The 26,496-nt window shown below is 34.0% G+C and overlaps 1 protein-coding gene across 18 annotated transcripts in view; it reads right to left on the bottom strand.

Annotated features, from left to right (window-relative positions):
- MLIP (muscular LMNA interacting protein) overlaps positions 1–26,496 on the bottom strand; it is a 267,406-nt gene that overhangs the window by 76,344 nt on the left and 164,566 nt on the right. For 11 of the 18 annotated variants that reach the window (XM_063096183.1, XM_063096189.1, XM_063096182.1 and 8 more), the window contains 5 exons: positions 22,923–22,988; positions 22,756–22,839; positions 22,550–22,609; positions 12,301–12,345; positions 2,014–2,058 (listed from right to left, as the gene is read on the bottom strand). In XM_063096183.1, coding sequence (XP_062952253.1) covers positions 2,014–2,058; positions 12,301–12,345; positions 22,550–22,609; positions 22,756–22,839; positions 22,923–22,988 — 300 coding nt within the window. The remainder of the gene's footprint in view (positions 1–2,013; positions 2,059–12,300; positions 12,346–22,549; positions 22,610–22,755; positions 22,840–22,922; positions 22,989–26,496) is intronic. The other 7 variants (XM_063096194.1, XM_063096190.1, XM_063096195.1 and 4 more) reach the window with 2 other exon arrangements.

The following is a 26,496-nucleotide window of genomic DNA, read 5'->3' as shown; positions in this document are numbered from 1 at the left end:
TGAACTCCTTAGAGAGAAGGTCTAAAGTAAGTGCAAAAAGAAGTCATCAAAATCGGTCAAAACAATGCTTTGTATTTTTCTCCCTGGAGAACACAAACACAGAAATATTTTATTAGGCCAAAAAAAAGTGTTTCTTTTTATTACACAATGAGTTGTTTTTACTATGTCTCATTTTATGAAACCATTGTATACATTTGCCTACTTAAAATAGCTTCTTAAAGTAGTAAGCCAAAAACTGATACATATATAAAATACACACACACACACACACACACACACACACACACATTTATTCAACACACATCTAAAAGTCTGTATTTAGTATACTATGTTGAATGAAATTATGTATGAGGATGTTCAAAGTATTCTTGATTTCCATACATTCTTCTCAAGAAATAAATATATCATTATTTAAATACTAAAATAGTCGTAGTAATATTTCCATATCTAACGTGGGAAACCGATCAACTTCATTATACCATTGCAGGGCTTGTTTCCAAGGTAACTCTTTCAATTTCATTGTGTTAGTAACCATAGATTCACAGCCCAGGGAGGGTTTGGTAAGTACATAATAGAAAGCTGTCTTTGTTCAGTTAGGAAATTGCAGCCCAGACTCCCAGACTTGTGACTTACCCACTGTCAGCCCAGCAGTTAGTGTCAGAGCAGTAAGTATAAGGTGGGTCTTCTGACACCCAATTCCAGCTTTCTTTCAAGTATACTATGCTGTCCCCACTGTTCTAAGTCAATTAACACTTTAATTACACACACAGAGACACTCAAACACACCCCATGTACAGACTATATCTATAAACACCAGCATACCCAGTGGTTTGACTGAATAAAGCTGTTTTAAGAGTCAAACTGTGCTTTTTATGATTTCTCAGTATTACAAATAAAAATATTGTTATTTTTTGGGCATGATAATGACAAGATGTCTTGTTGGCTGTGGATATAGGACACCAAAAAAATTGCTTAAAAAGAGGGTGAATAAGTATTAAACAGTGATTTTTGTCTTCTTAATGTCTCAAACTGCTTTACTAGAAATTTTCATTAGTTTTACTGAAAATACCTATTGTTCAGGAATTTACAGTTTTAGACAATAAAAATTCAAAGATATAAAGAAAAGTAATCAGTAAGATTTAGGTTCATGACTTCAATTTGCTAACCACTATAAGAATAAGAAATACAAAACACTATAAGAAACAGCAATTCTCTATTTTAACCAAATATTTATCTACAAATAATAGATTTTAGGGTCTAGATCTGTGCTGTCCATTGCAGCCATCAGCCCCACTATTGAGCCCTTGAAATGTGATGTGGTCTGAGTTGAGATTTGCTATAAGTGTGAGATATATAGAAGATTTCAAAGACTTTGCCCAAAAAAAAAGAATGTAAAAATATGTCAATTTTTATACTGATTGTATGTTTGAAATGATAATATTTATATAGCATTAAACAAAATGTATTATTGAAATTAGCATTACATGTTTCTTTTTACTTTTTTTAATGTGGCTACTAGAAAATTTTAAGTTACATATGTGGCTTGCATTTCTCATTCACATCGTATTTTTATTGTTCAACACTGGTCTAGACCACTCACACACTAATCGTTCTATGTGAAATATTTCATTTCTCATTTCCTCAAACCCAGAAGCTACCTCACATTATTAAGTGCAACCTTCTCCTTGAACCCTTTTTGGATCTCTCCCGTCAGGAAGTGAGCTCTCTCCACTAAATTCCAATAGCATCTTTCTTCTGGTCCCACTCAATCTCTTCTAATACCACTACTAGAATGTAAGTCACTGACAAGTAGTGTCTATATATGGTTTTATGTACGTTAGTAACCTGCACAACAACCACCATGTAAGGTGTCAGTAAATTTTTTTTAGACAAGTCAGTGAATAACTTATATGTAGTAAATTTATTCCCAGTTCACTTTTGCCTCAGATAAAGCTGTCTTGAGAGATCAGAATTTACAGAAGTAGATTTATGACTAAGTAAAAAGATACTTACCAGTTGACTGTCAGATACCATAGAGGACGGTGAAGAGAGATTTGCCTGCAAAATATAAACATGGTATTTGTTTAGTGAAACTCATAATTTAGTAAAATAATATATCTATGTTTTTAAGTATTTTGAAGTTCTTTTATTATTAAAGTAATACACATCCATTGTAGGATTTTGGAAAGTATAAAGGAAAAGGAAAAATATCATTATTATGCCACAAAAAAATGATTTTTAACATTTTTGGTATATTGCCTATAATATTTTTCTTATGTACTTTTATTCAGCTCACATAATAGTGAATATGGTGTTTTACATGCTACTTTTCCTTCTTATCTTCTTATATAAGCACTATCACATGACATCAAAAAGTCTCCAATGTTACATAATATTTCATACTTTGTATACTCCATATTTTACTTACACATACCAGCTTTGTTGGTATTTATTTACAGCAAAATAAAACAAATAAATTTTTTCTTAAACTGTCTTTACATATTTTTTAAAAAGTATAAATGGTTTTCATGATTTGAGAAAGAAAATGATTTGGTTTTGAAAATTGTTTAAATTAGAAAGTTAATATCGTTTCACCATCATTGGTTCCTGAATTTCACTCCTTTCATCTGGATTTTATTTATTTTTAAATTTTATTGTAGTAAGAATTAACATAAGATCCACCTTCTTAAATTTTTAGGTGTATAATACAGTATTGTTGAGTATAGGTACAATGTTGTACAACAGATCTCAAGAACTGATCCATCTTGTTTAACTGAAACTTTATGCCAGTTGATTAGTAATTTCCCATTTCCTTCTCCCCCCTAGTTTCCTTCTTGCTGAAGTAAACACTTCGGTAGATTTTTCAGACGTTGCTATCTTGGACTTTGTCTGGAAATGTTGTTATTTTGTTCTCATTCTTGAATGAGAGTTCAGCTAGACATAGAATTCTAGGGTCATAGCATCACCCAGCCTTTCGAAGAAGCTATCCACCTGGCTCTGGCTTCTGCTGCTTCTGTCAGTCTAAATGTCATAACTTGCTGGGTCATCTGGCTTCCCATTTGGTTAGCGTTTAACATTTAACCATGGCATCTGTAATTTCACTACAATGTGCCTGGAGGTGGATTTATTTTTACTTAGATTTTTGGGGATGTGGTGTGCTCCTTCATTCTAAGTATGCATATCTGTCTTCAATTCTGGAAAATTCTTCATGAATATCTTTTCAAATATTGCCTTTCTCTTATTATACCTAATCTTTTCTAATGGAACTTCTTTTAAATATATGTTGGGCCTTCTCAATCCATCACCCATTCCTCTCAAACTCCTTTTCATATTTTTATCTCGTTATGCGGTATTCTGTTTTTCATATATATGCCTGTCAACTGATTTTCCTTCAACTGTTCATTAGAATGTTTAACACGGCAATTGAATTTTATATTTTAATGACTTTATTTTTTGCTTCTAGAAGTTCTACTTGGTTCTTTTTCGAATCTTGTCTTATGGTATCTATAGCTCCGTATAACTATTTAAACATTTTTAATATACTTATAAGAAAGTTTTTCCAGATTTTTCTATAGTTTCCCTTGCTAGATCTCCTGCTGCTTACATTTGCTGACTCTCCTTTATGCCTCTCTCTTATGATGCTCTTTAGTCATTTTGTGCTTTTTTATTTTTAATTTTGAGTTTATCTCCAGCCAGGCAATTTTGGTGATGATTTCTGTAGGTATCCAAGAAGCCTTGGTTCAGACGCCATTTCACATTTGCACTTGTAGGGATTCTAGGAGTTGCCCTGGTTCTGGGTCAGTTACTATTTTATTTCCTCACCTTGATGTTCCTGAACTTCAAGGGTGGTAGATCCCCACTTCTTCATGTTTCACAGGTTTAGGGTCCCATTTTCTCGAGGAGGACTCCTATTACCAAAGAGTATAGGGTAGGGATGGGAAAAAGGACTTATCTTTTTTCTCTTCTATATTTCATGGTCAATATGGCCTTCTAGGCTCCAGGGTATGCACAAAGGATTTCTTCATAGGTCTTAAACTTTTTATATACTGAAAGTGAAAACCTAAGTTCCTGGCTCCTTGCACCCATGTTCTGATGTATCTGTGTTCTACCAGAGCTTTTGCTTCTTCTTAACACTCCCATTTCATTTGCAGCTCCCATTCAGTTGATGCTCTCACTTCATTTATGACATCCAAGAGTCTCTCTTTCGTTTAGGTTATATATATTTTAATAGTTGTGGTTTTCTCAAGATTTCTATATTTAGGTGGGAGGCTGAGCTTCCACATCAGCTCAGCTTTCAGCTTTGACAGGAAGTGGTCAGCATAGATATATAGTTACAAATATGCTTGGCTAAAGTATGATAAAGTTGTGTTTCTAAGATATTCCAATTCTTTTTAAAATTGCAAATATTTGAGGTCTTATTATGAATGTATCATTAATGTTTTTGCTCTCTGAGATGAATGATAACTGAAAACTGACAGCTTTGTAGTCCTTATGGTATCATCAACCATGTAGGAGTGTGAATCACCAAACATAATGACGAGGCCCCTGCAGTCCTTTTCCCACTGCATCCAACGTTGTTTTTTTTCTGCTTTTTGACTCGTGCCATCCTTCACAGGGACTGACACTGCTTGTTGCCGTTCCTGGTTGCTTTATGGCCACAGGGTGTCTTGGCTAAGTGCTCCGCATCTCTAGTTGCTGTGGGCCAGGTTACTAAGCACGAAGGTTTATGAAAACCTTCAGCATGTCCAACATGCTGGGGGTTTTTTTAGTTCACCTAGGATTTCATTTTTAAACTCAGAATGTAATATTGGCAATAATAATTACTTCTGAAATCTTAGGGTTCTTTTTCCATTAATAAATTTTTTATCATTCCAATGAGCGAATTCTCTATGAATGCCTTAAGTTAAATGAATAGCGTCTGTGAAATATGCTGGATTATCTTGACTGAAACAAAACTTGGTTAAATTTTTATCTCAATAATTATAGGAAAGGAGAGCTTACATATTAAAAATAAAGTATTCACGCAGTTTAACTACATTGCTAACATGTTTGAGCATACTGTACTAAGTAATACCAAATTATTATAGAAAAAAAGATAAAATTCTCAAACAAATATATTGATTAAATTAGAGCTACACCTAAATATTCTTGTATCCAGTCTCCATAAGTCCCCAAAATTCCTTCACTGGGAATCATGACATAACAATAAGATACATTTAGATATCCCTAGACATTTTTATTTCATCCAATATAATGGACTTCATATCACTGAGAAACTTTCCAGAGAAAGGACAAAATTAAATGTGAACTTCAAGGTAGAGAGGACATAAATAAAGCCAATGCAGATCTCCTTTACCAAAGTGGAAGAATAATGATTTGTGTGCATTACCACTAAAATAACCAGGTTTTTCCAACAAACTCAGTCATGTCAAATTTTTTGAGAAGCCTCCCTGTGCATGCCTAATATGGGTTAGTGTTGCTTATTAAATGTTGCATTCATAGTTATGTTATCAATAATATAACAATTATTTTCCAAAAAGTCAGGAAAGACTGTGGTTAGTGGGCAGAGATTGGAGCAGCTGGTCATAGGAAGAGGCTGCTATATTTGAAAAACAGCCAACTGATAACTATGTAGGGAAGCGAATTGAGATGCCTAGAAATAAACTTGAAATTGGATTTGAACAACATTGTGTCTATCCATGTTAACACTAACTGGGAAGAACGACATTTGAGATAAAGGTAAGAATGGATTTTGAGTGAAACAAAATGTCATAATCTATATTCTACAGCCTTTAACGTCATTTTAATTACAGAAATAAGTAAAGTGAGAGAAAAAGAGAAAAAGTTGGCTAAATTGCCATTGCATCATAACTTTAGAAAAAACCTTAAAAACTAATAGGGCAGTCAAAAAATTATGAAAGTCAGAATTTCTTACTTCATAGAAAATCTATTAGAGAGCTAGATTATATAGAAACTAAAAAAAGTTAAAGACTAAGGAAAGAAGTGAGGATTTGAAATCTGCTGAAAAATAAATTACTACATACTACACAGGGCCACCACGCTTGCCAAGCCAGCTTTACAGAAGCCATGTTTGTCTCCCAAAGACGTGATGCCAGTGACACATAAAATACAACCAAGCTCTGCAGTCATTGCCTAGAGGTGCTTTTCCTTGCACTCTGTATCTTTGTCCCATTCTTGACACATGTCCTTTTGGCTGTCATCATCCTAAGAGATGTCTTTTTGGGGGGATGGGGCAAAATCAGTTGTATTAGATAAAAAGCATTAAACGGTTGCTTCTTTCTTCTGCCATCTGCTACTCTATTTTTGCCATGTTTTTTCCCTTTCAGTGGTCATATCCTTCCCACCTGAATATAACATCAGGTTCAATATCAAGATGTTTCTCTTCCCCTTTTTCTCTGCTGACTAATTGTCCTGAGTCCTGCTTCCTCAAAGCTCAAAGGACCCTAATCAGTGATAATGTGCTAATCGAATTATGTTATTTCTCCTAGGAAAGACTAACATACAGTTAGGCAGAAGGACATCACTCAAAACATTAATTGGACACCTAATAATCACTAAGTGCTGAGCTTGGCATTGAGGATATATAAAGTTAGAAAATCATAAAAACACTGTATTACCCTTAAGCTGGAGAGTGAGTATTCCTGTTATTTGTATAAAAGTTATATAAAGCACTATTCAAAAAAATGAGTCCCATGGTGAGTATTTCAAAGCACTAAAACCAGGGAGATATATTATGATGCATCATATGTTTCGTGCTTCACACTGTTTATTCTTACCATCTATAGACCTTACTCTGTATGAATATCTCACTAAAGGACATTTTCTAAGTTAGTGATTGCTGTAGATTGATTGAATTGTGTCCCCCAAATTTCATATATTGGAAGCTTAATCTCCATTGTAACTGTTGAGGGTGGGAAATCCTATTATGGTAATTGAAACTTGGGGCCTTGAAGAGCTGATTAGATTGTAGGATCATGCCATAGTGGATGGATTAAAAATGGTGGTCAGGGCATGGTTCTGAGGGCTTTAAAAAGAGAGTGCATGAGGTTTGTCTCTGCTCTCTCTGTTCCACCATTTTTGCAATGTGATACCCTGCCATCATGTCGCTGCCACCAAAGCCTTCACCAGCTGTGTTCCTTGGATTTTGGACTTCCCACCCTCAGAAACTGTAAGCAATAACTTTCATTTTTCTTTATAAATCACCCAGTTCCAGGTATTTTGTTACAAGCAACAGAAACGAACTAATACAGTAATATAACCCTAAAAGATCTAAATGTAAAAAGTAGATTTGGAAGCATTTTAAAAGCTTGACTCTTTATGGTAGAGAATGATGATTCTATCTTCTCATGAACATAATTGGTGGACAAAATGAGTGAGTATAGGTGATCAGTGACAGCCAAAGTTTATATGTGCATATAGAGAGATAAAAGATCAGATCAAGCAGAAGTTTGTCTAAATATGGCACTTTCATGCTTGATAAAATCTAAAACAGTGATGAAAAGGATACAAGGCATAATGGCTATCTCATTCAATCTCTCTCTTCCTCCTCATTTAGCAGAATCCTGATGCTTCTCTTCCATTCCTTCCTCAACCCCTTTCATACACATACACTTCAGAAATATTTCCGAACAATGAAAAAAACAAAGAAATATGTGAAAATGACCAGTAGAGTGGGATTTCTTGCAGAAATTGTTCAACACTCTTCCTGTAACTCATCAAATGTCTGGACTCATCCTATGGAAGCATATCTGGACCTGGAGTTGGATTTAAGTCACCTCTTATCCTAAAATCTATGACTGTGTTAGTGCATATCACCTCTGAAACACTCCAGCACAGCAACATTTCCAGGCATAGCAACAAGGAGAATGTGTGAGCTGGCTAAATTGGAAAAGATGACCTTTATTTGAATATCTGTATATAAAGGGAGAAATATTCTTAATAAAGTTTGACACATTTTTCAATATACTGTGATATTTTAGAAGCAATATGCTTCCATTACAATGACATTTTTCTGTCTCTCAGTCTCATTAAAATGAGATCCTACATGTATACTATCTAATATTCAATAAGCTGTCTCAGTTATCTACCTGGCACTTAAAAGTAATTCATGAAATGTAGAAAGATTATGAAATAAGCTGCTATCAATAGGCTGTGATTCCAACTAAGGGTTTTTAATAAGTTAGTAAAAAAATCCACATACTTGCCCTGTTTTCTGAGGTTGCTGTTTATTAAGTAAGAAAGCATGCTTTGGTTTTGAATTATATGAATGAAATAAATTTATACCGGTAACATTTGATGAAAAATAAATATTTACAATGGCAAGTATAATGAAAAGGGAAAAAATTCCCCTCCAAAACTGATAGAGTAAAAATAGAATAAAATAACAATTTTAATAGAAAACTTATTACTTTACATATGGGGAAAGAAACTCTGTTTAAAAATGACTGGCATGAGAAATAATCACTCATACACTATACAATAAATTATGAGTTACTTTGCATATAAGTGAGTAATTTAAAACCTTGGAAATAATAAAACATTAACATTTTTAGATGTTATTGTGACCAAATATGAAATTTTTCATTCAGAGTTTAGACCAAAGTTTATTGGGCATAAAGAAATAATTTGGATCCAGAGTATAAATACTATGGATAAAATATTTACAGAACACCAACTATTTCCAGCTTCTATAAGTACATACAAGTATGAATGGCAGAGGCTTTGACATGAAGCAGACTCGGGTTGATTTTTTGCCTGCTCTGTGACTTCTGAGGCTTGTTTTCCCCACTCTGTAAAATGGAGATTTTGTATTAATAATACCAATCTCACAGGGTTGGTATATTGTTTAAATGACATAGTTAAGCCTTACTTTCAAAGTAAGAGCTCAAAACATGAGTTATTATTATTGTTGAATTTAACATCTATTAAAAAGAATCAAATGAGTACTGATAAATTAATCTAATCAACCCTGCAAGTGACCTAAGGTTCTCTATCTATTCAACATGTTGTTAGCCTAGTTTTAATTCTATTATGCTTAAAAGAATCTCAATTAACTTACTTTAAAACAGTCTGCAGTTTACATACACCATGAATTGAAGGAAACCTTGACTTTAATTACTCTGATTTGATGGTGCTTTTACTGAACTTGGCTTGTCCTAAAGAATAGACTATGTGAAATGTCACAATTTGTGCAATAAAAAATCAAAGACAGAAACATCATTTTGTGTTGTTTTCTTTTCTTTTCCTTTTTTTTTTTTTTTTTTTTTGGAGAAAGCAAACTTCTACCAAAGGCTCATAAATAGGAATCACTCACACATAATTTCTGGCCAAGTCTTCTCTATTTCTGCCAGAAAGTATCTTGCCCATTTACTATTTACTATTTATTGTCCTTCTCCTCCCTTGGAATAGATGCTTCAGAAATGGGGATCTCGTCATCTTGTTCACACCCTTCACCCCAGTGACTCGTGACTAGTACATGGAAGACACAATAAATCTTTTTTCAAACGAATGAACAAAAATGTAAAATTGAATGAGAGTTAGAAAATAGTGACTAGCTTTTCTACTAGTCATGATTCACAGATTATATACTATACTTTTAAGGAGCCCCCGGAAATAAGGATTGAGGGTGATCAGTCCTAATTTGCTGAGGACATCCTCAAATGAAATAAAACGTTTTTTCTTGGCTCAAATTTTAGTCTCCCCTTTATTCAACCTCCTCTGTCATGCAGTAGTTGGTAAACTGCATGATCCCTGCTTTTGAATCTAATCTAAGAATGTCTACAAAGTTAATGTCCTACCAAGTCCCAGCAGGCACATACTCTGATGATGCCTACTTTTTCCAAAGTTTTGAAAAGAGATGGTAAAATATGAAATGTTAAAGTCTGCAGACCTCTTAGGGTTAATTTGAGTTTTCATGGGAGAAGAAGGGAGAATAATACAGTAAGAAATTAATTAATTAAATGAAAGCTATTCAACTCATGCTTAAGGTGAGGCACCCCATGGCTCAGCCCATATAAATATTAGAATTCCTAGAAGAAAATATGACAATGTCATTCCTAGAAGAAAATATGACAATGTCTTTCTTTTTAGAAAATCAGAACATACTGTATTTAAGACAGATGGTTCACATAAGACAAAGACTCATAGATAAAGTGGTCTTCTGCTTTACAGAAGTTAATGGCATACCAAGTTCCAGCAGGCATTTTATTTTTTTCTCCTCAAAATAAATGTACCAGGCATCTTAGTAAATGTAATAACTACAACTCAATATTTATAATTATGACTTATCTATGAGTTGGCACCAAAGAACTGTTTTTTACCTTCTATTATACAATGATCCCTTATGGTTTTCCAAAAAGACATGTACATATTTGAGGTGTCACAAGAAATTCTAATGTCATGTTGTAAGAGAAAGTAAAAAACAAAGCTTCTCAGTTAAGATACAAGATTTAATCAAGGACAGGAATCTTATCTGAATCAGAGTTTATATTTGTTCTAGTCTATACTGAATCTGTCTGATGATTCAATGTTAACTCCGAATGACTCAAATGCTCTCACAAAGTTATGGGCATGAAAGTTAACCTACTTTAATTAAGCCTGAGAACGGTTTGAAAATAAAGAATAATTTGAAATAATCTTCACTATGGATATTGAAGCAGCATCCCCCTACCCCCAGAATTATTTCAATCACTTTGAAATTAACCATCCCTAGGTAGGGGTGGGTGGAGGCACCAGCCCTCTGAATCTTACTGAAAATTAATCTAACCAGAGGCACTTTGCTGAAAGGCAGGGGAAGATGAGAAGAGACAATGACAGCGCAAAATATTCTAACTACTTTTCCTTGGGTCTGGCTCTTATGGAATGTATTAGTCACAAAAAGTATAGAAACATTTTCTGGGAATTTTCTTTTCTTGTACCAGCTAGAGAATTATGGAACTCGTTAAATAATGATGTTTTTGGACTTCTAAAGATAGGTAGGAGGAGGAGAAGAGATGAGGTGTGGATAAAGTCAAGAGTGAAGAAAAAAAGGGTACGAAAGGGGAAAACTATTATTTACTGAACAATTCCTGTGTGTCAAGACAACATTAAGGGCTTTTCATACATTACCCAATATAAATCTTATATCAACCAATAAGAAGGTTATTAGAATGTCCCATTTTATAGATGAAAAAGCAAAGGCACAGAAAGGTAAAATGATGATAAGTGATTTTTCCCAGGATCACACAGTTATCTAGAAGCGACACTGTGATTTATACTTGGTCTACCCCTACTAAATGCCTCCACTCTTTTTAAATATTACTCCAAAAAGTTTCCAATAATAATGAAAATTAACAATGAAAACTTTCAGGAAATGCTCTAAGAAGGTTCCTAACCGCATCTTCTACACACAATTTCTTGAATGTGATCAAAGTTAGTAATTCCACCCAATTTAATATTTGCCTTAGGCAGATTCAAATAAAGGCAGAATGTACAAATTGCAATGATGAAATGGTACAAAATACACATTTAATAACTATTTATTCTTGATAATGATGATGACAAAAGCTACATATTAGAAAATACAGTGTGTAATTTAAAATGAGTAGTTTACTGGTTTGTTAGACCAAAAACTAAACACTTGCTTAGGAGACGGTCTTGTTTCTTTCAGAATATGTTTGGTCAGAAGAAGAAGTAGGCCACATGATGGAAAATGCAAACATCAGGTGACTGAAGGGTCGGGACGGGGTAAGGCTGTGCATCTGTGTGTCTAAGACACTAGGAACCAATTCTCCATAATTATTTAAATTCAGTGTGTGAATCCGTATCTACACAACCATTATTAATCTATTTTTGCTCATAAGTGAAAAATTGGTTTGTTAAGAATTTAAATGCAGGAAAGCGACGAACTAGCCAACATCAAATAAACTGTCAATCCCATTAAAAATGGGCTAATCTTAATGTTTCAAGTATATGAGTTGACTATATTTTATAAGCACAACAACCATTACAAAAATGAAAATGTCATATAAGCTTTGGTAATTAGAAGGTTAGAAAGCAGTTATTGCAGAGCTGCTTCATCTAGCTAAACTAACTAAACTAGCCCTCACTCAAAAAGGAATTTATTTCCTGTCATAACCGGATTTTCCATGCTTGGGCCAATTGTACCAACTTACCCCTTTCTGCTTGTGAAAAAATCAACTAATTCTATTTAAACGACTGTGTAATTTGGAGGGAATGTCCTCCAAAGCATACATATGCACCCATTAAAAAAACAGTATGGACAATTATAAAGGTACTTACGTATTTGGTTTCTCGACCAGCTGCTCTTGGAAGGGTTGTAGGCGTCTGTATGAAAATAAAAATAATTATGCTTCTAAAGCAATCAAGTAAATAAAAGATTCAGCTTCTGGGATAAGTGTTGACCTGTTTCTCTGTTGAGACTTTCTAACTATTACTCTCTCTTTTCTGTATAAAATTTCCATTTCTTTGAAAATTATTTCATTAAACTATATCACTTTATTATTCTTTTAATTGCTGTTATCTATCAGCTTTCTGGTAATTTCCCCTTATGTATTGATGATATTAATTCATGGATCATAATAGCTTTTTCATCACGTTTCTTCCATAATTTCTGGCTATTTCAAAATTCACATAGAAATCTCTATCCTCTCATTTCTTCGCATTTCCCAATTCTAAAGATATTCTCATCTACTCCATTTCAATCATCCATTCCCAGGACAATTCCTGGAACTTACCTTCTCCAATAAAATGGAAAATCTCTGAAATTTCACTTTCAAATGTCCCAGTCTCAGAACTCCACCTCCTATCCACCATCATTATTTCTCGAGGACCCCAATGCAACATAATTTTCATTACACTTCCAAATCATTGACCTTCACAGCTTCATTCGGGCTTCTTAGCTTACATATATTTCATAGTCTCAGTCATTTTAACACTTTCATTACTCTTCCTTCCCTCTCTTCTTGTAACAAATTCACTTGCAAAAACAAAACAAAACAAACAAACAAAAACCCCTAGAAGGGCCTTACCATCCATTCTTCTCCATACTTACACCTGAGAAGCAAAACATGGCTGGGGAAACACTCCCAACCAAATTAATTGATTTCATTTTAAATTAATTATGAACAACTTCAAAAATGTGCACTCACACTAAGTACTGCCTGATGAGCTCCAAATTTTTCTCTTGTAATCCCACTTTCTGAGATGAGATGGCTGCTTAATTCATTTATTTATTCAACAAATGTTACTTTGAATCCACTCCGTGCCTGACACTATTCTACACCCTTGAAACTTATCAGTTAATAAAAGAGGCAAAGATGTCCTGCCTTAGGGGAGCTTACACTCTAACAGGAGAGAAAATAAACAATATTTCACATCGTATGTCAGAAAATGATAAACACAATGAATAAAAGTGAAATAATTTGGAGCCTAAGGTAATATATTCTTTCAGAGGAAGTTTTTTTGGGAGTTTTTTGTTTGTTTGTTTTTGCTTCTACCGAAAACATTGGACCACCCAGATGTTAAGGAAGTCAAGAACGACAGATCACAGTGTAGAGAAGGTGACATCTGAGCAACGACTTAAAGGAGGTGAGGGACATGGCTATGTGGATATTCAAATAAAGAGCATTCTAACAGGAGGAACAAGTCCACAGTTTCTAAGTTGGATTTCCACTTCTGAGAATGATGAAAGAACATGAAGCAATCCTTTCTTAAGGGACAATTAAAAAGCTGAGGAAAATATTGAAAAATATTTTATCAAAGACAATCAGCTAAAAAGAGAGTGAATAATTATTGGGCGAAATAAGGAGAGAATAGGAATCTGAAGAGAAAAGTCTAGCATTTGAGACCTGCTTTTGCCCTGGGGATGTTTTCAAATAATGATGAGTTGCTTGAAAAGCTGATGCAAACTTGATATCTCAGAGGTGTAGCGAGACAATAGTCAGAGCCCAGGATTTTCCAAGAATAAATCGAGCCTCAGGGGTAAGAGTGATCCAGAACACCTCACATGGTCCTCAGCCTGGTCTCAAATCATCTGAAAGTGATTACCTAGAAAAAAATAAGCTCAAAACGTAAAGCTAAGGTAATCCTTCTTTTCTAGTACTCCCAATGTCTGGCAGAAGCAAAGAAAAGTCTATAGGTAGATGGTATCATCCAAAGTCTCAAATAATTTCTATAAATAAATTTTCATATGGAATATACAGTACACAATCAGATTCAGATACACAAAGAGGCAACACAATACCAGTGAGAATAAGCAAAAATAATAAACAACCAATAAAGACCCATGGAGAATCCAGAAATTTGTTTTCTTAGAACCAGACCGAAAAACAACCATACTTAACCATATTTTTGAAGATAAACCTTAAGCTTGCAAGTGTTTACAGGGAACTAGAAACTATACAATGTGATATAACTGATTTGAAAGAGAACTAAATGTGCTAAGACAGGAGCATATTTGGTACATTCAAGACACAGCAAGGAGGCCAGCAGAGCTGGGGTAGAGTAAGTAAAGGAGAGAGTCTGAGCAGAACAGATCATAAAAGTATTGGGAAGCCAGATCAAATAGGCTCTTCCAGGATCCTGAAGGACTCTGTCTTCTCTTCTGAAGGAAATGAGTGGGCACTGCTGATTTTAAGTAGAAGGTGGTCATAGTCTGACTTATGCTTTAAAGGAATCTCTCTGAGGTGTTGAGAATGGATTATAGAAAGGCAAGTGTAAGGGAGGGAGCAAAGCTATCCAGCAAAACATGATGACAGCTCCATAGTGCAGAATGTATAAAATCATCATATTCTAAATATATTTTGAAGCTATAGCAACAGGATTTCTAACAGAAGAGATGTGAAATGTGAGCAAAAGAAAAGAATAAAACTTGATGTCAAAGTTTCTGGCCTTGAGCAAATGAAAAATTGAAATTCTAACAATGGAGATGGGACAGCAGCATACGGAATCATTTTTGTGGGAAGAAATCTAGATTTCATTTTTGCACATATTGAGTTTGAGACATCTGTTAGAAATCTAAATGTAAATGAATAGTAGGTAGTTGAGAGTCTGGAGTTTGAGAGAGAATCCTGGAAGAGAATCCTGGACCAAAGATATAAATTTGGGAGTTGCCAGCATATACCTGGTTTTTAAAACATGAAACTGGGTGAGAACAGCAAAGGAATGAATAAACAGTAGAAAGAAATGAGAAGCCCAAGGACTGATCCCTAGAGCATGCCAACATTAACAGTCTGGAAAGAAAAGGATGAACCAGCAAAGGAGACTAAGAAGTAATAATAAAAAGAGAGGCAGGAGAAAAACTGAGAGAGCATGGTATTGTAAAAGACACTAGGGGAAAGTATTCCAAAGATGGTGAAGTGATCAACTTGATAGTCAGCTTAGATCAAGACTGAGCTTATAGCAATGGGTGGGACTTCAGGAACCTTAAAAAAGTGGTTTACTCAGTGTGGAAGTAAGGAATTTAAGAGGGAACTAGAGAAAATGAATTTAAAGCAGAACACGACAATTTCTTTCACCATTTTCTTTTTCAAACTCTTCCCCATCATACCTCCCTTCCTTAATCTCAGTTAATGATCTTAACTTCATTGAAAGGTGTTAGTTATGAGATAACTAAAGACATTAGTCATGAAATTCTTCATTTTTCCACTGTCAACCTACAAACATTCTTGCATCTGTACCTGTCAAGTTCTCTATTTCCTGTCCTGTGACAATGGAGGACATTACCAGCCTCTTATCAAAGGATAATGTCTTAGTCCATTCGAGCTGCTATAAGAAAATATCATAGACTGGATGGCCTATAAACAACAGAAATTTACTTCTCACAATTCTGGAGGCTGGGAAGTCCCAAATCAAGGCAGTGGAAGATTTGGCATCTGGTGAGGACTCACTTTCTGGTTCACAGACGGCACCTCTTGCTGTGTCCTCACATAGTGGAAGGGGCAAAATGTCGCTCTCCAGCCTCTTTTATAAGAGCACAAATTTCATTAATGAGGGCTCCATCCTCATGACCTAATCACCTCCCAATGGCCACATCTCCTAATATCATCTCATTGGTGAATATTTCAACATATGAATTCTGGAGGGACACAAACATTCACAGCAGATATTTATTTGAATTAGGCTCTAGGCTCTATTCAGTACAGAAGGAATTCTGTCCTTTAATATCTCCCTTTCTTCCATATGCTCATTACCTCCCCTTCAACTGAGACCAACCCCACCAGTATCCAATCTTGATCTTTTCATTCCCAGCTTCAAAAAACAAGCAAAAATTCTTCCTTGACCTCACTGCCAACCCAATTTCCTTCCCCCGTCCACAGCCCAACATTTCAAAATAGTTTTTTGTTTTGTTATGTTTTGTTTTTTATATATTCTGTCTCTGCTTTCTCACATCACAATGCTTTCCAACATCAAAGATAAGGAGAGCAAAGGGGTAAAGTAAGGGTGTAAACTTTCAGAAGGGTAAAAAGAAGTAATAATGAAGATAATATCAAGGAGATTCTTCTACTGGTTGGGGAGAAGGAAACAGTTAACTATAAGTTTGGACAACTGGCAAGTTTCTGATGAGTCCCTCCCCTGATCCCTTCCTCAGTAATGACAACTGGGACAGCTACTGGAAGAGATGAGTGCCATAGAAGAGGTACAGGGAGGCAGAGGTAAGAGTCAGGGCCACTAGGGTGAGGCAACTGGAAATGGTTGATACTGTGGAGCTTCTCCATGCTGACACACATGCTTCTCCTCCTCTTAAAAAAAAAAAAAATCTCACCAGAATTGCCAGATCCTAGGACCTGGGTTTTAGTATTTGCCACCAGAGGCATCAGACATATATATGAGGGGTCTTTAAAAAGTTAGTGGAAAATGTGTATTATAAAAACCTATGCATGGATTGCACAAATTTTTGCACCAAAATAAGCCCATAATAACTTGTTATAATATGTTTGACTAAAATCTCTTGCCCCTTCTACCATCTGAGAACACAGCAAGAGGTGCCATCTGTGAACCAGAAAGTGAGTCTTCGCCAGATGCCAAATCTGCCACTGCCTTGATTTGGGACTTCCCAGCCACCAGAATTGTGAGAAGTAAATTTCTCTTGTCTATAGGCCATCCAGTCTATGATATTTTCTTAAAGCAGCTCGAATGGACTAAGACATTATCCTTTGATAAGAGGTTGGCAAATGTCCTCCATTGTAACAGGACAGAAAATAGAGGACTTGACAGGCACAGATGCAAGAATGTTTGTAGATTGATGGGTGGAAAAATGAAGACTTTCATAGCTAATGTCTTCAGTTATCACATAACTAGCACCTCTCAGTGAAGTAAGTTTTAAGATCGTTAACTGAAATTAAGACAGAGAGGTATGATGGGGAAGAATTTGAAAAACACACAGGAAAGTTTCACCAGAGAGTCCTTCTTCACCATGACAATGTTCCTGCTTGTTTCTCTCATCAGACAAGGATAATTTGCAAAAGTTTTGATGTAAAATCATTAGGCATCTACGTTGTAGTCCTGATTTGTCTCCTCTGACATCTTTTTGCTTCCGAAACTTAAAAAAAATCTTTAAAGGATACCCATTTTTCTTCAGTTAATAATGGAAAAAGAATCCACTGACATGGTTAAATTCCCAGGACCCTCAGTTCTTTAGGGATGGACTAAATGGGTATCATCACCTACAAAAGTGTCTTAAACTTGATGAAGCTTATTTTGAGAAATAAAGTTTATATTTTCTATTTTTATCTTTTAATTCCATTTTCCACAAACTTTTTGAAGTCCTCTTCTGCAGCTAAGTTTGCTGATTTGCCCAAGGAAATTTGAGTTCCCATGGGAAAATGATAAAAAATCTAAAAAATGTCAATACAGTTAATTCTTAAACAACATGAGGGTTAGGGGTGCCAAGCCCCTGTACAGTCAAAAATCCATATATAACTTTTAACTCCCCCAAAACTTAACCACTTATAGCCTACTGTTGACTGGAAACTTTACTGATAACATAAACAGCTGATTAACACATATTTGGTATGTTATATGCATTAACTATTATATTCTTAGAATAAAGTAAGCTAAAGAAAGAAATTATTAAAAAGAGAAAATACATTTACAATATTTATTGAAAAAAAATCCATGTATTAGTGGACCCACACAGTTCAAACCTGTGATGTTCAAGGGTCATCTGTACTATAAAAAAAAAACAGTGGTTCAGATGTTTTACTACTAGGTATTTACCCAAGAGAAATGAAAGCATATTTCCACACAAGTCTTATTTATAAATGTTCTTAGCAGTTCTGTAAGTAGTAGCTCCAAATTAGAAATAGTCCAATCATCCATCAAGTGGTGAATAGATAAATAAAGGATGGTGCATTTGTGCAATGGAATATTACTCAACAATAATAAAGTGAACTACTGATCCATGCAACAATATGGATGGATTTTAAATGCCTTATACTAAATAGAGACTCCAAAGACAACATACTACATTATAGTGTTTATATAATATTCTTGAAATGGCAAAAATATAGGAACTTGAAGGAAGATCAGGGGTTGCCCAGTACTTGGGTTGGAGGAAGAAATATGTTTTTAAAAAGCACAAAGGAACTTTTTCAGTTGATGGAAATGTCCTGTATCTTGAATATGGTGGTGATTACACAATTAGAAGCTTTTGTCTAGACTTGTAGAACTTTACACTAAAAGGATAAATTTTATAGTTATTAATTTACACCTCAACAAACCCTATTTTAAAAGTAAAAAACTATATAAGCTACAACAAAGAACTTAACATAGGGATTGAAGAAGAGATTAGATACTGAACAAATTCTTGAAATGGAATATCAGATCAAAAAATCCTCCTGAAGGAATTAGGAAGCAATAAATAGAAGAAAATATAAAGATTAAGAGACATGGAATGCAGAATCAGAAGTGATAAAATCAGTAGTATAGGAGTCCCAAGGAAAAGAAATATTTGAAAAAATAATGACTAAAAATTATCCACAGTGTGAGGGGAAGAAAACACTGATGACTTCAGATGAAAGGTCACAGAGAGTACCAATCAAGATACATAAGAAAAAAATTGTACACCTAGACACATTATAGGAATAATCAGTAGCATCATATATAAAGATAAAATTCTAGAAGCTTACAGAGCTACTCTATAAATAATCACACTGAAGCAGAGGAATAAATATAATTCTGACAAAATACTTCAGAAGTATATTGTTGGAGAAAAAGAACCAAGGGAGGGAAAATGTTGAAGAGAGAGGACCTATAATTTTACATCCAGCAAAACTAACACTTAAATGAAAAGACAAAATAAAGATGTTCACATGAAAATAGACCACAAAAATAATGAATTAAAGAGAAAGCTATGAATGTGTGAGAAATAAAGATCTAAATAAAAAACAAGTATCTAAACTTAGAAGAGATCTAGAAAAAGTGTAACCATAAAAATTCAGACATAAAATTCAAAAAAATACTAATTGTATGTGTGTATGTGTATATGTATATATGTACGTATCACTCAATTAAAAACAAATAGAAAGTGAAAAGTACTGCAATGTTTACATAATTTTGAGAAAAGGCATTTGTATGTTTAAAAATTGCTAGAAAACACACATAATTATTGTCTTCAATAATGTATGTATAACCACCACAAGTAAAAAGATCTAAGGTAAAATTTCCCAAATTTTCAAACCAGTAAATGTCAAAATATCCAAAGGAAAACAGGAAAAACAAGCAGGAAATTGTAAAAATAGAAAACATGAAATAAGACAGCAAAAATTAGTCCTAATATTTCAGGACTGCAATAACTATAAATGGCTTAAGGTCCCAAATAAACAGAATCTCAGATTGAATATGAAAGTGATATCTACAAATACATTGTCCTGAAGAAAATTAGGCAAGAAGTTATAAAAAAAAATTTATAGAGTAATAGCAAAAGATACATTGAGAAAAAACAAGTATTAGAAATTATAAACATGAGGTCACTATTTTTAACTCAAGAGAAAACCCTTAAGTTCAAAAAAAGATGATAAATGCTAGCAAAAGTTATAAAAATAATAAAAAAAAAAAAAAGATAGAATGAACACCAACACGTAAGCACCAGCAATATAGTTTCAAACATACAAGTAAAATCTAATAAATACTTCTCTAGCCTTATCTTTTCCTCATGGCAACAATCAACACAATTATATTCTCTTAAGCAATCTCCTTTTATAGCTTCCATGACACCACACTGCTCTGATTTTCCTCCCACCATAATGACCTTTTCATTCTCCTCTGCTGGCTCCTCCTGCGCTTCCTTTGTTGGAACTCGGATGTTTTGTTCTTTGGAGCTCTGGACAGGGCACTCATAACATCTATAGTCGGTGATCCCAGATCTCTCCTACTAGTTCCAGACACACAGGTTTAGGCTTCCCTGATACACAACTCATCCTGTCCCAAACTAACATAACCCTCTTCCCCTCCACTGTACCTTCACTGCGTCTATTCTCAAGACAGAGATTGCAGCTTATTAATGATTCTTCTCTCTCCCTCACTACTCACATCTAAACCCACAGCAAGATTTAAATCCACATGCTTCTCTCTAGCTTTTCTGAACCCAACCTATCTAGGCCACCATCACTGACTGTCCTCACCCTGCACCTCACAGCAGCCATAGTGACCAGTTTCAATGATTTCATATTATTCCCACCACGTTGTTATGTCCTCGCATTTTTATTGGAATCCAAACATTATATCATGGCAAATAGGTATCTAAACCACTATCCCTCGTCCACATTCTCAAGCTCATTTTGCACCATTCATTTTTGCCTTACTTAGCACATTGGCTTTTTTTTTTTTTCATCTTAATACACTCTAAGCTCTTTCTTGTTTCAGGAAATTTACACATGCCTACTCTTCTGCCTGAAAGCTACTATCCTTCATCTTTCTGTGTGGTTGGCTCCTTTCTAACTTTGGTTCGCAGTTTGAATTCTACCCAAGTATGCCCCTTGAGTTACTCTGCCTTGCTCACCGTTAGCTCCCAAGTGCCTAATGCCTCACTTAATAAATGTTTTTTGAATGAAAAATCACCTTAAATTTAGTGCCCTAAAATACCACTTTTTTAAACACCATAACCATTAAATATTTGTTCAACAAACTAATAACAAAGATGATTGTTCAAATATTACTTCTTAAACACTAATCTTATTATATGTATATAATACAGGTTTTGTTACATGTTCAACAAATGAAATAAGAAAAAACATATTTTAAAGTTGATATAGTATCTCTGGCAAATTAAAGTTTTACATTAAATGACCTAAGGATAAACAAAAAAATAAGAACTAACTTTTTATAATTTTGTGGAAAAATGGAATTAAAAGATAATACTAATCTTTCTGTGAACTCATAGATTTTAAATACAGAAACTACAATTATCCATTTATGGGCCCTCTTGGTTAAAATATAATTTTTTAATGTGACAACATTGGTTACTGGGTTTTTATGGCATGATTCATGGATATTTGTCTAGAAGGTTCCAAATAAAAATCAAGATTACTCTTTCAATTATGAACAATTCTGTACCTTTAAAACTTACTTCAGACACACAGTATCATAATTTTTTAAAGGACACGCATAAAGTACTTATACTAATTTCAAAAGAGAAAACAAGGCTGGCAAAAAAAACTAGCTTACAATTTATCAATAAATGAAAAACCATAAACAGTTTGAAATTCGAACTAATGGAGCTGTACTACGTATTTGAAAAAATAATTTGGAGAAATGTAGTATTTTATCCCAACAAATGAAAATGGCTACATTATAAGAAGAAAACATTTAAGTATTCAATTATAACAACTGATAGTTTAGTAGTACTCTAACAATCTATCTAGGTTTCTGTTTCCAAGTCAAAAAATAATGAAATAAATTCAGTCAGAAAAAAAAAAAAAATCAGAGATAATACTTATATTCAAGCTCTTAGACTAATGCTACTCTAGTGTACTTCATTAATGTTTCCCTTGAAACTACCAGTGATAGTTAATTTTATGTGTCTACTTGACTGGATCACAGGATGTTTAGATATTTGCTACTTTAGTCTACTTCATTTTTTGATCTATATTTATTTTTCACTTCTCCAATTCTAAACAGCTGTAAATGACATTGATACTGAACCTACGGTTAGAGACTAGAGTGAGCCACAAATTCTATAGGCGCTTCCATAAAATGTCAACATACAATAACAAAATCTGATACCTTGGCTTCCAAACCGTTTTGAAGTTGACTCACAGTTAGAAATAGATTTTACTTTGCAACCCTGTACATGCATACCTATAGGCAAACACGTAAACAAATTGAAACAAATGTCAGCAATACTGACACACTACTTAGAATAGAGTCTGATATTTTACCATTTAAAAAATGCTGGTTGCTGAAAAACAATTACTGATTCCTTTCCACTAAATTAATTTCCCAATTCACTACTGGGCCTTGACTTGTAGTTTGAAAATTATTGATCTAGTAAATCTTACGGTTCAGTAAATTATATTAAATATATACATACTTTGATTGTGTCAGAACTCAACAATGTCTGTGGGGACCTTGAAGGAGAATCAGAAGAATGCTGGGAAAAAAAAAAAGAATAGAAAAGAAAAAGAAAGAAAGAAAGAAAAGAGAAAGACAAGCCTGTGAGGCATCATACTAAAGTAGAGAAAAACAAAGAGAAGCGAAGCAAATATTTGAATTGCACATTCTAGTCTAAGGCATTACCATAGACAAGGAATCCTGTAAGACCTTATCAATGGTAGCACAGACCTCTTCAGTTTGCTGCCTGAGCTGTGCAGGAAAACACAACTGGAAGAATTGAAACCAAGTACTGGGTTAGCAATGGGTTTGGGGATTGCATACCAAAAGCAGGGGTAATCTGAAGTCATTACCTCCACAGGTAGGTCTAATGTGTTGTCCTTCGAGACACTTTCAGTCTTGGCTGGTTCATCTAGTGCCTAGTGATAAATGAAATAGTTCTCATATCAAGCTTCTAGTCAAATACAAATGTAGTAGAAAAGTCTCTTCAAAGAAAGACTTCTATATCTCAGTATCTCTAAGAAAAAAAAATTTATGAATCATTTGATGAGGCATTCTCTAATGTGTAGGCATTTTAAATGTGGTTTTTTCTTATTCAGTTCTTCTGTCTACTAATTCGGGCATGCAGCAGAGACAATGCCAGGTGTTCATCAGATACTTTAATTATCTTGAGCACAATTATACAACATTTTCTTGGCCTTAAGAATATAAGTGTAGGCTTGTGATGGATTCTCATTGAGTGCAATAAAAAGGGACATGTAACTTCTGGTGCAAGGGAGTTAGAGGTAGACATGACTTTCATCATTCTCTCCTCTTCTTCAGATAACTGAGATGCAAGAGGAAAGTAGACAACACTACTGAGTCACAATCAGAGAAGAGCCAAATAGAGCTACACTGAACTATGATGTGGGAAGGAAATAAACATTGATACTGTTAAGCCACAGAATTGTCAGGGTTTTTCTATCGTAGCAGCTGGTATTGCTTACATTAACTAATGTAGGCACCATAGACTATCTTTTTTTTAGAAATAAACCTTGAAATTTTTCCATTCGTACTAAGGTCTAACCCAAACAATCCAAAATCTGAGAACATTTCATATAATATGTAGGAATCTTGAAATTATACAGTTCAATTCACCCCCCTGCTTGTTTTTGTGTTCTAATTGCCACATGAATTACATTTAAATATGTTCAAAATATCATGTTACCATGTTGTAATTTTTGCTTTAAATAATTATTTGTATTTTAACAAAATTTCAACAAAAAAATATTTTATAGTTTCTGACATATCCACCATTTCTCATGTTCTGCATTTCTCTTCAAAGTTCTGAGTTTATATTTACCATTATCTTCCCTTAGCCTGAAAAACTTGCTTTTGTTCTTTTTTGTAGTACAAGTCTGCTATCAAGAAATTCTCTTAGTTTTTTTTTTGTTTGTTTTTAGCTGAAAATATCCTCACTTTCTCTTCTTTCTTGAAGGATCTTTTCCGAGATAAAGAATGTAGAGTTTCTTTTTTTCTCTCAGCATTATCAAGGTGTCATTCAATTGTCTTCTGGCTTCCATTGTTTCTGATGAGGAGTTAGCTATCATTGTATTGCTGTTTCTTTGTATGTAGGGTACTATTTTTCTCTGTCTGCTTTCAAGATTTTCTCTTTTTATTTGATATTTAGAAGTTTGATAGTGATGTGCCTTGGCATGGTTTTCTTTGTGTTAAAACTTCTTGAAATTATCTGAGCTTGAAAATATATATTTATATACATTTATATCTTTCATCAATTTGGAAAACTTTTGGCCATTAGTTTCTTCAAATATTTTTGCCACTCCATTCTCTCTCTCTTCTCTCCTTTTGATATTCCAGCTCTATTTTGATATTATTCCACAGGTCATTTCCACCCCAACCCCCACCTCCCATTTTTCAAATCAGGCTATTTCTATCAATCTACATGTTCACTGACACTTCTGTATTTTCTCTTACTTCTTAATTTTCTCTTAAATTAATCCACTGAATTTTAATTTTCACTTTTATTTTTCAGTTCTAGAATTTCCATTTGATTCCATTTTATAGTTTCTATTTTTGTGATGAGAATTCCTATACTTAATTCATTATGAGCACTTCTTTTACACCCTTGAGAATATTTATATTAACAAATTTGAAATCCTTACCAGCTAATTACTATATATGAAAAAACTGGGTTGATCCCTATGGGTTATATTTTTTCTTGAGTATGGTTTATATTATTCTGTTTCCTTGTATGTCTAGAAATTTTGAATTATAGCCTGAATATTTTAAATGATATGTTACAAAGATTCCAAATTCTGTTACAGTCTCCTGAAGAGAATATTTTTGTTGTTTAGTTGTAACATGCAGTTAATTTGACTCCCATGTCTCTTTCTCCCTGATGGTGGGCAGCAACTGAAATCTTTGTTCAGTTATTTTAAGCTTAGCTAAGTTTAATGGGTACATATATAATTCAACAGTCATCCAGAGACTTGAGGAGAATTTATTTACATACAGCATTTGAGGCTCCCCTTCTGTGACTCTTTCTTTTCCTGGGTTCCTCCCCAGCTTTTCACTTCCCCATGTGATCTTGCACTCTGTTCTCTGATACCTTGTTCAGTTAAGTCTGCAAATTTCTTGCTGAGTTTTACCTGCTTCATGGAGAGCAGACCAGGGGATACCCATACGGTGAAAAATCATAAAATGTAAAAAGTAACACAATGCCATTTTCTTCTCACAAGCATTGACTCTACCGCATTTCTACTTGCACTTGGTCATGCTCCAGCATCTCCAGATGAATCTTTATATTTTATATTTATTTATTTATTTATTTATTTATTTATCTATCTATCTATTTATTTATCTATTTATTTATTTATATAATCTTTATGTGTGTATATATATATATACACACACCCACACACACATATATAGTCTAGAGTTTATCATTATCTGCAAAACAGTTGGTCCAGTATAAGCTATTCCTCCATTTCCAGAAGCAGAATAGGCAAACAAATTTTAATGTAAATTTAATTAAAATTTTCCAGCACACATTTTCTTTATCACAAAGATTGCACAAATTTAAATTTCAAGCCCACCTCAGTTAGGCTTGCAGTTGGAGGCTTTTTTCCTACCCTGAGTCCAGACTAATATAGGAAAACATGCTTGTCATTACCCTTTGCAATTTTTTTTTTTCTCATCCATCTTGCAATTGAGTGTAACCCTTCAAAAATCCTGATTTTTATGATAGGGAAGCAATTCTAGTTTTCTATCTCATTCATCCCCAAGTCTTTCTCTCCTCTTGCCAAGTTGACAATAAATCTCAATCCTTATTATCAGTGAACTTAATACCTTCAGAACAACCAAAGCATCAGCATCCTGATAAACATTATAAATCTCAGCCTATTTTTTGGTACTTGAACCTTGAGGATTTCCCCAACTTTTTTATGAGTTCAGCTTTATATTGGGTTGAACCACAAGAAATTGCCAGCATTCAACTGAGAATGACTTACAACAAATGGCAATTTCATGTGGTTCAACTATTTTTAATAAATTTTCAAATTTTTGATCATTTGTTTTAGGTATTTTAGAATAGGAAATATTTTAAACTATAATTTCAATCTGCTTTCAACATCTGACAAGCTACCACTATTAATGTTATTCAAAAAATATGTGTTATGAGTTCTGAAGGCAATTACAAACAGGTTACCAAAAATGTGGATAAGTAATTACACACTAATTAAAGTAAGTGAATGGTCCCTGAAGTCAGATACTTTAAAGAGAAAAATGATCACTTGAATATATATCTTCTGGTAGATTTTTAAACAAACAAAAGACTCAGTTCTTTATTGTCATTTCTTATATAACTTTTTAGAATTACAGGCTGCCTTGTCTCTTATTTAGATTTACTTCCTATTCCTCATTTCTTCA

Source organism: Cynocephalus volans, chromosome 5 (assembly GCF_027409185.1).
Source record: "Cynocephalus volans isolate mCynVol1 chromosome 5, mCynVol1.pri, whole genome shotgun sequence".
In the NCBI taxonomy this organism is placed as follows: domain Eukaryota; kingdom Metazoa; phylum Chordata; class Mammalia; order Dermoptera; family Cynocephalidae; genus Cynocephalus; species Cynocephalus volans.
The sequence above is the reverse complement of the archived record's forward strand: the minus strand, read 5'-3'. Positions and strand labels throughout refer to the sequence as shown.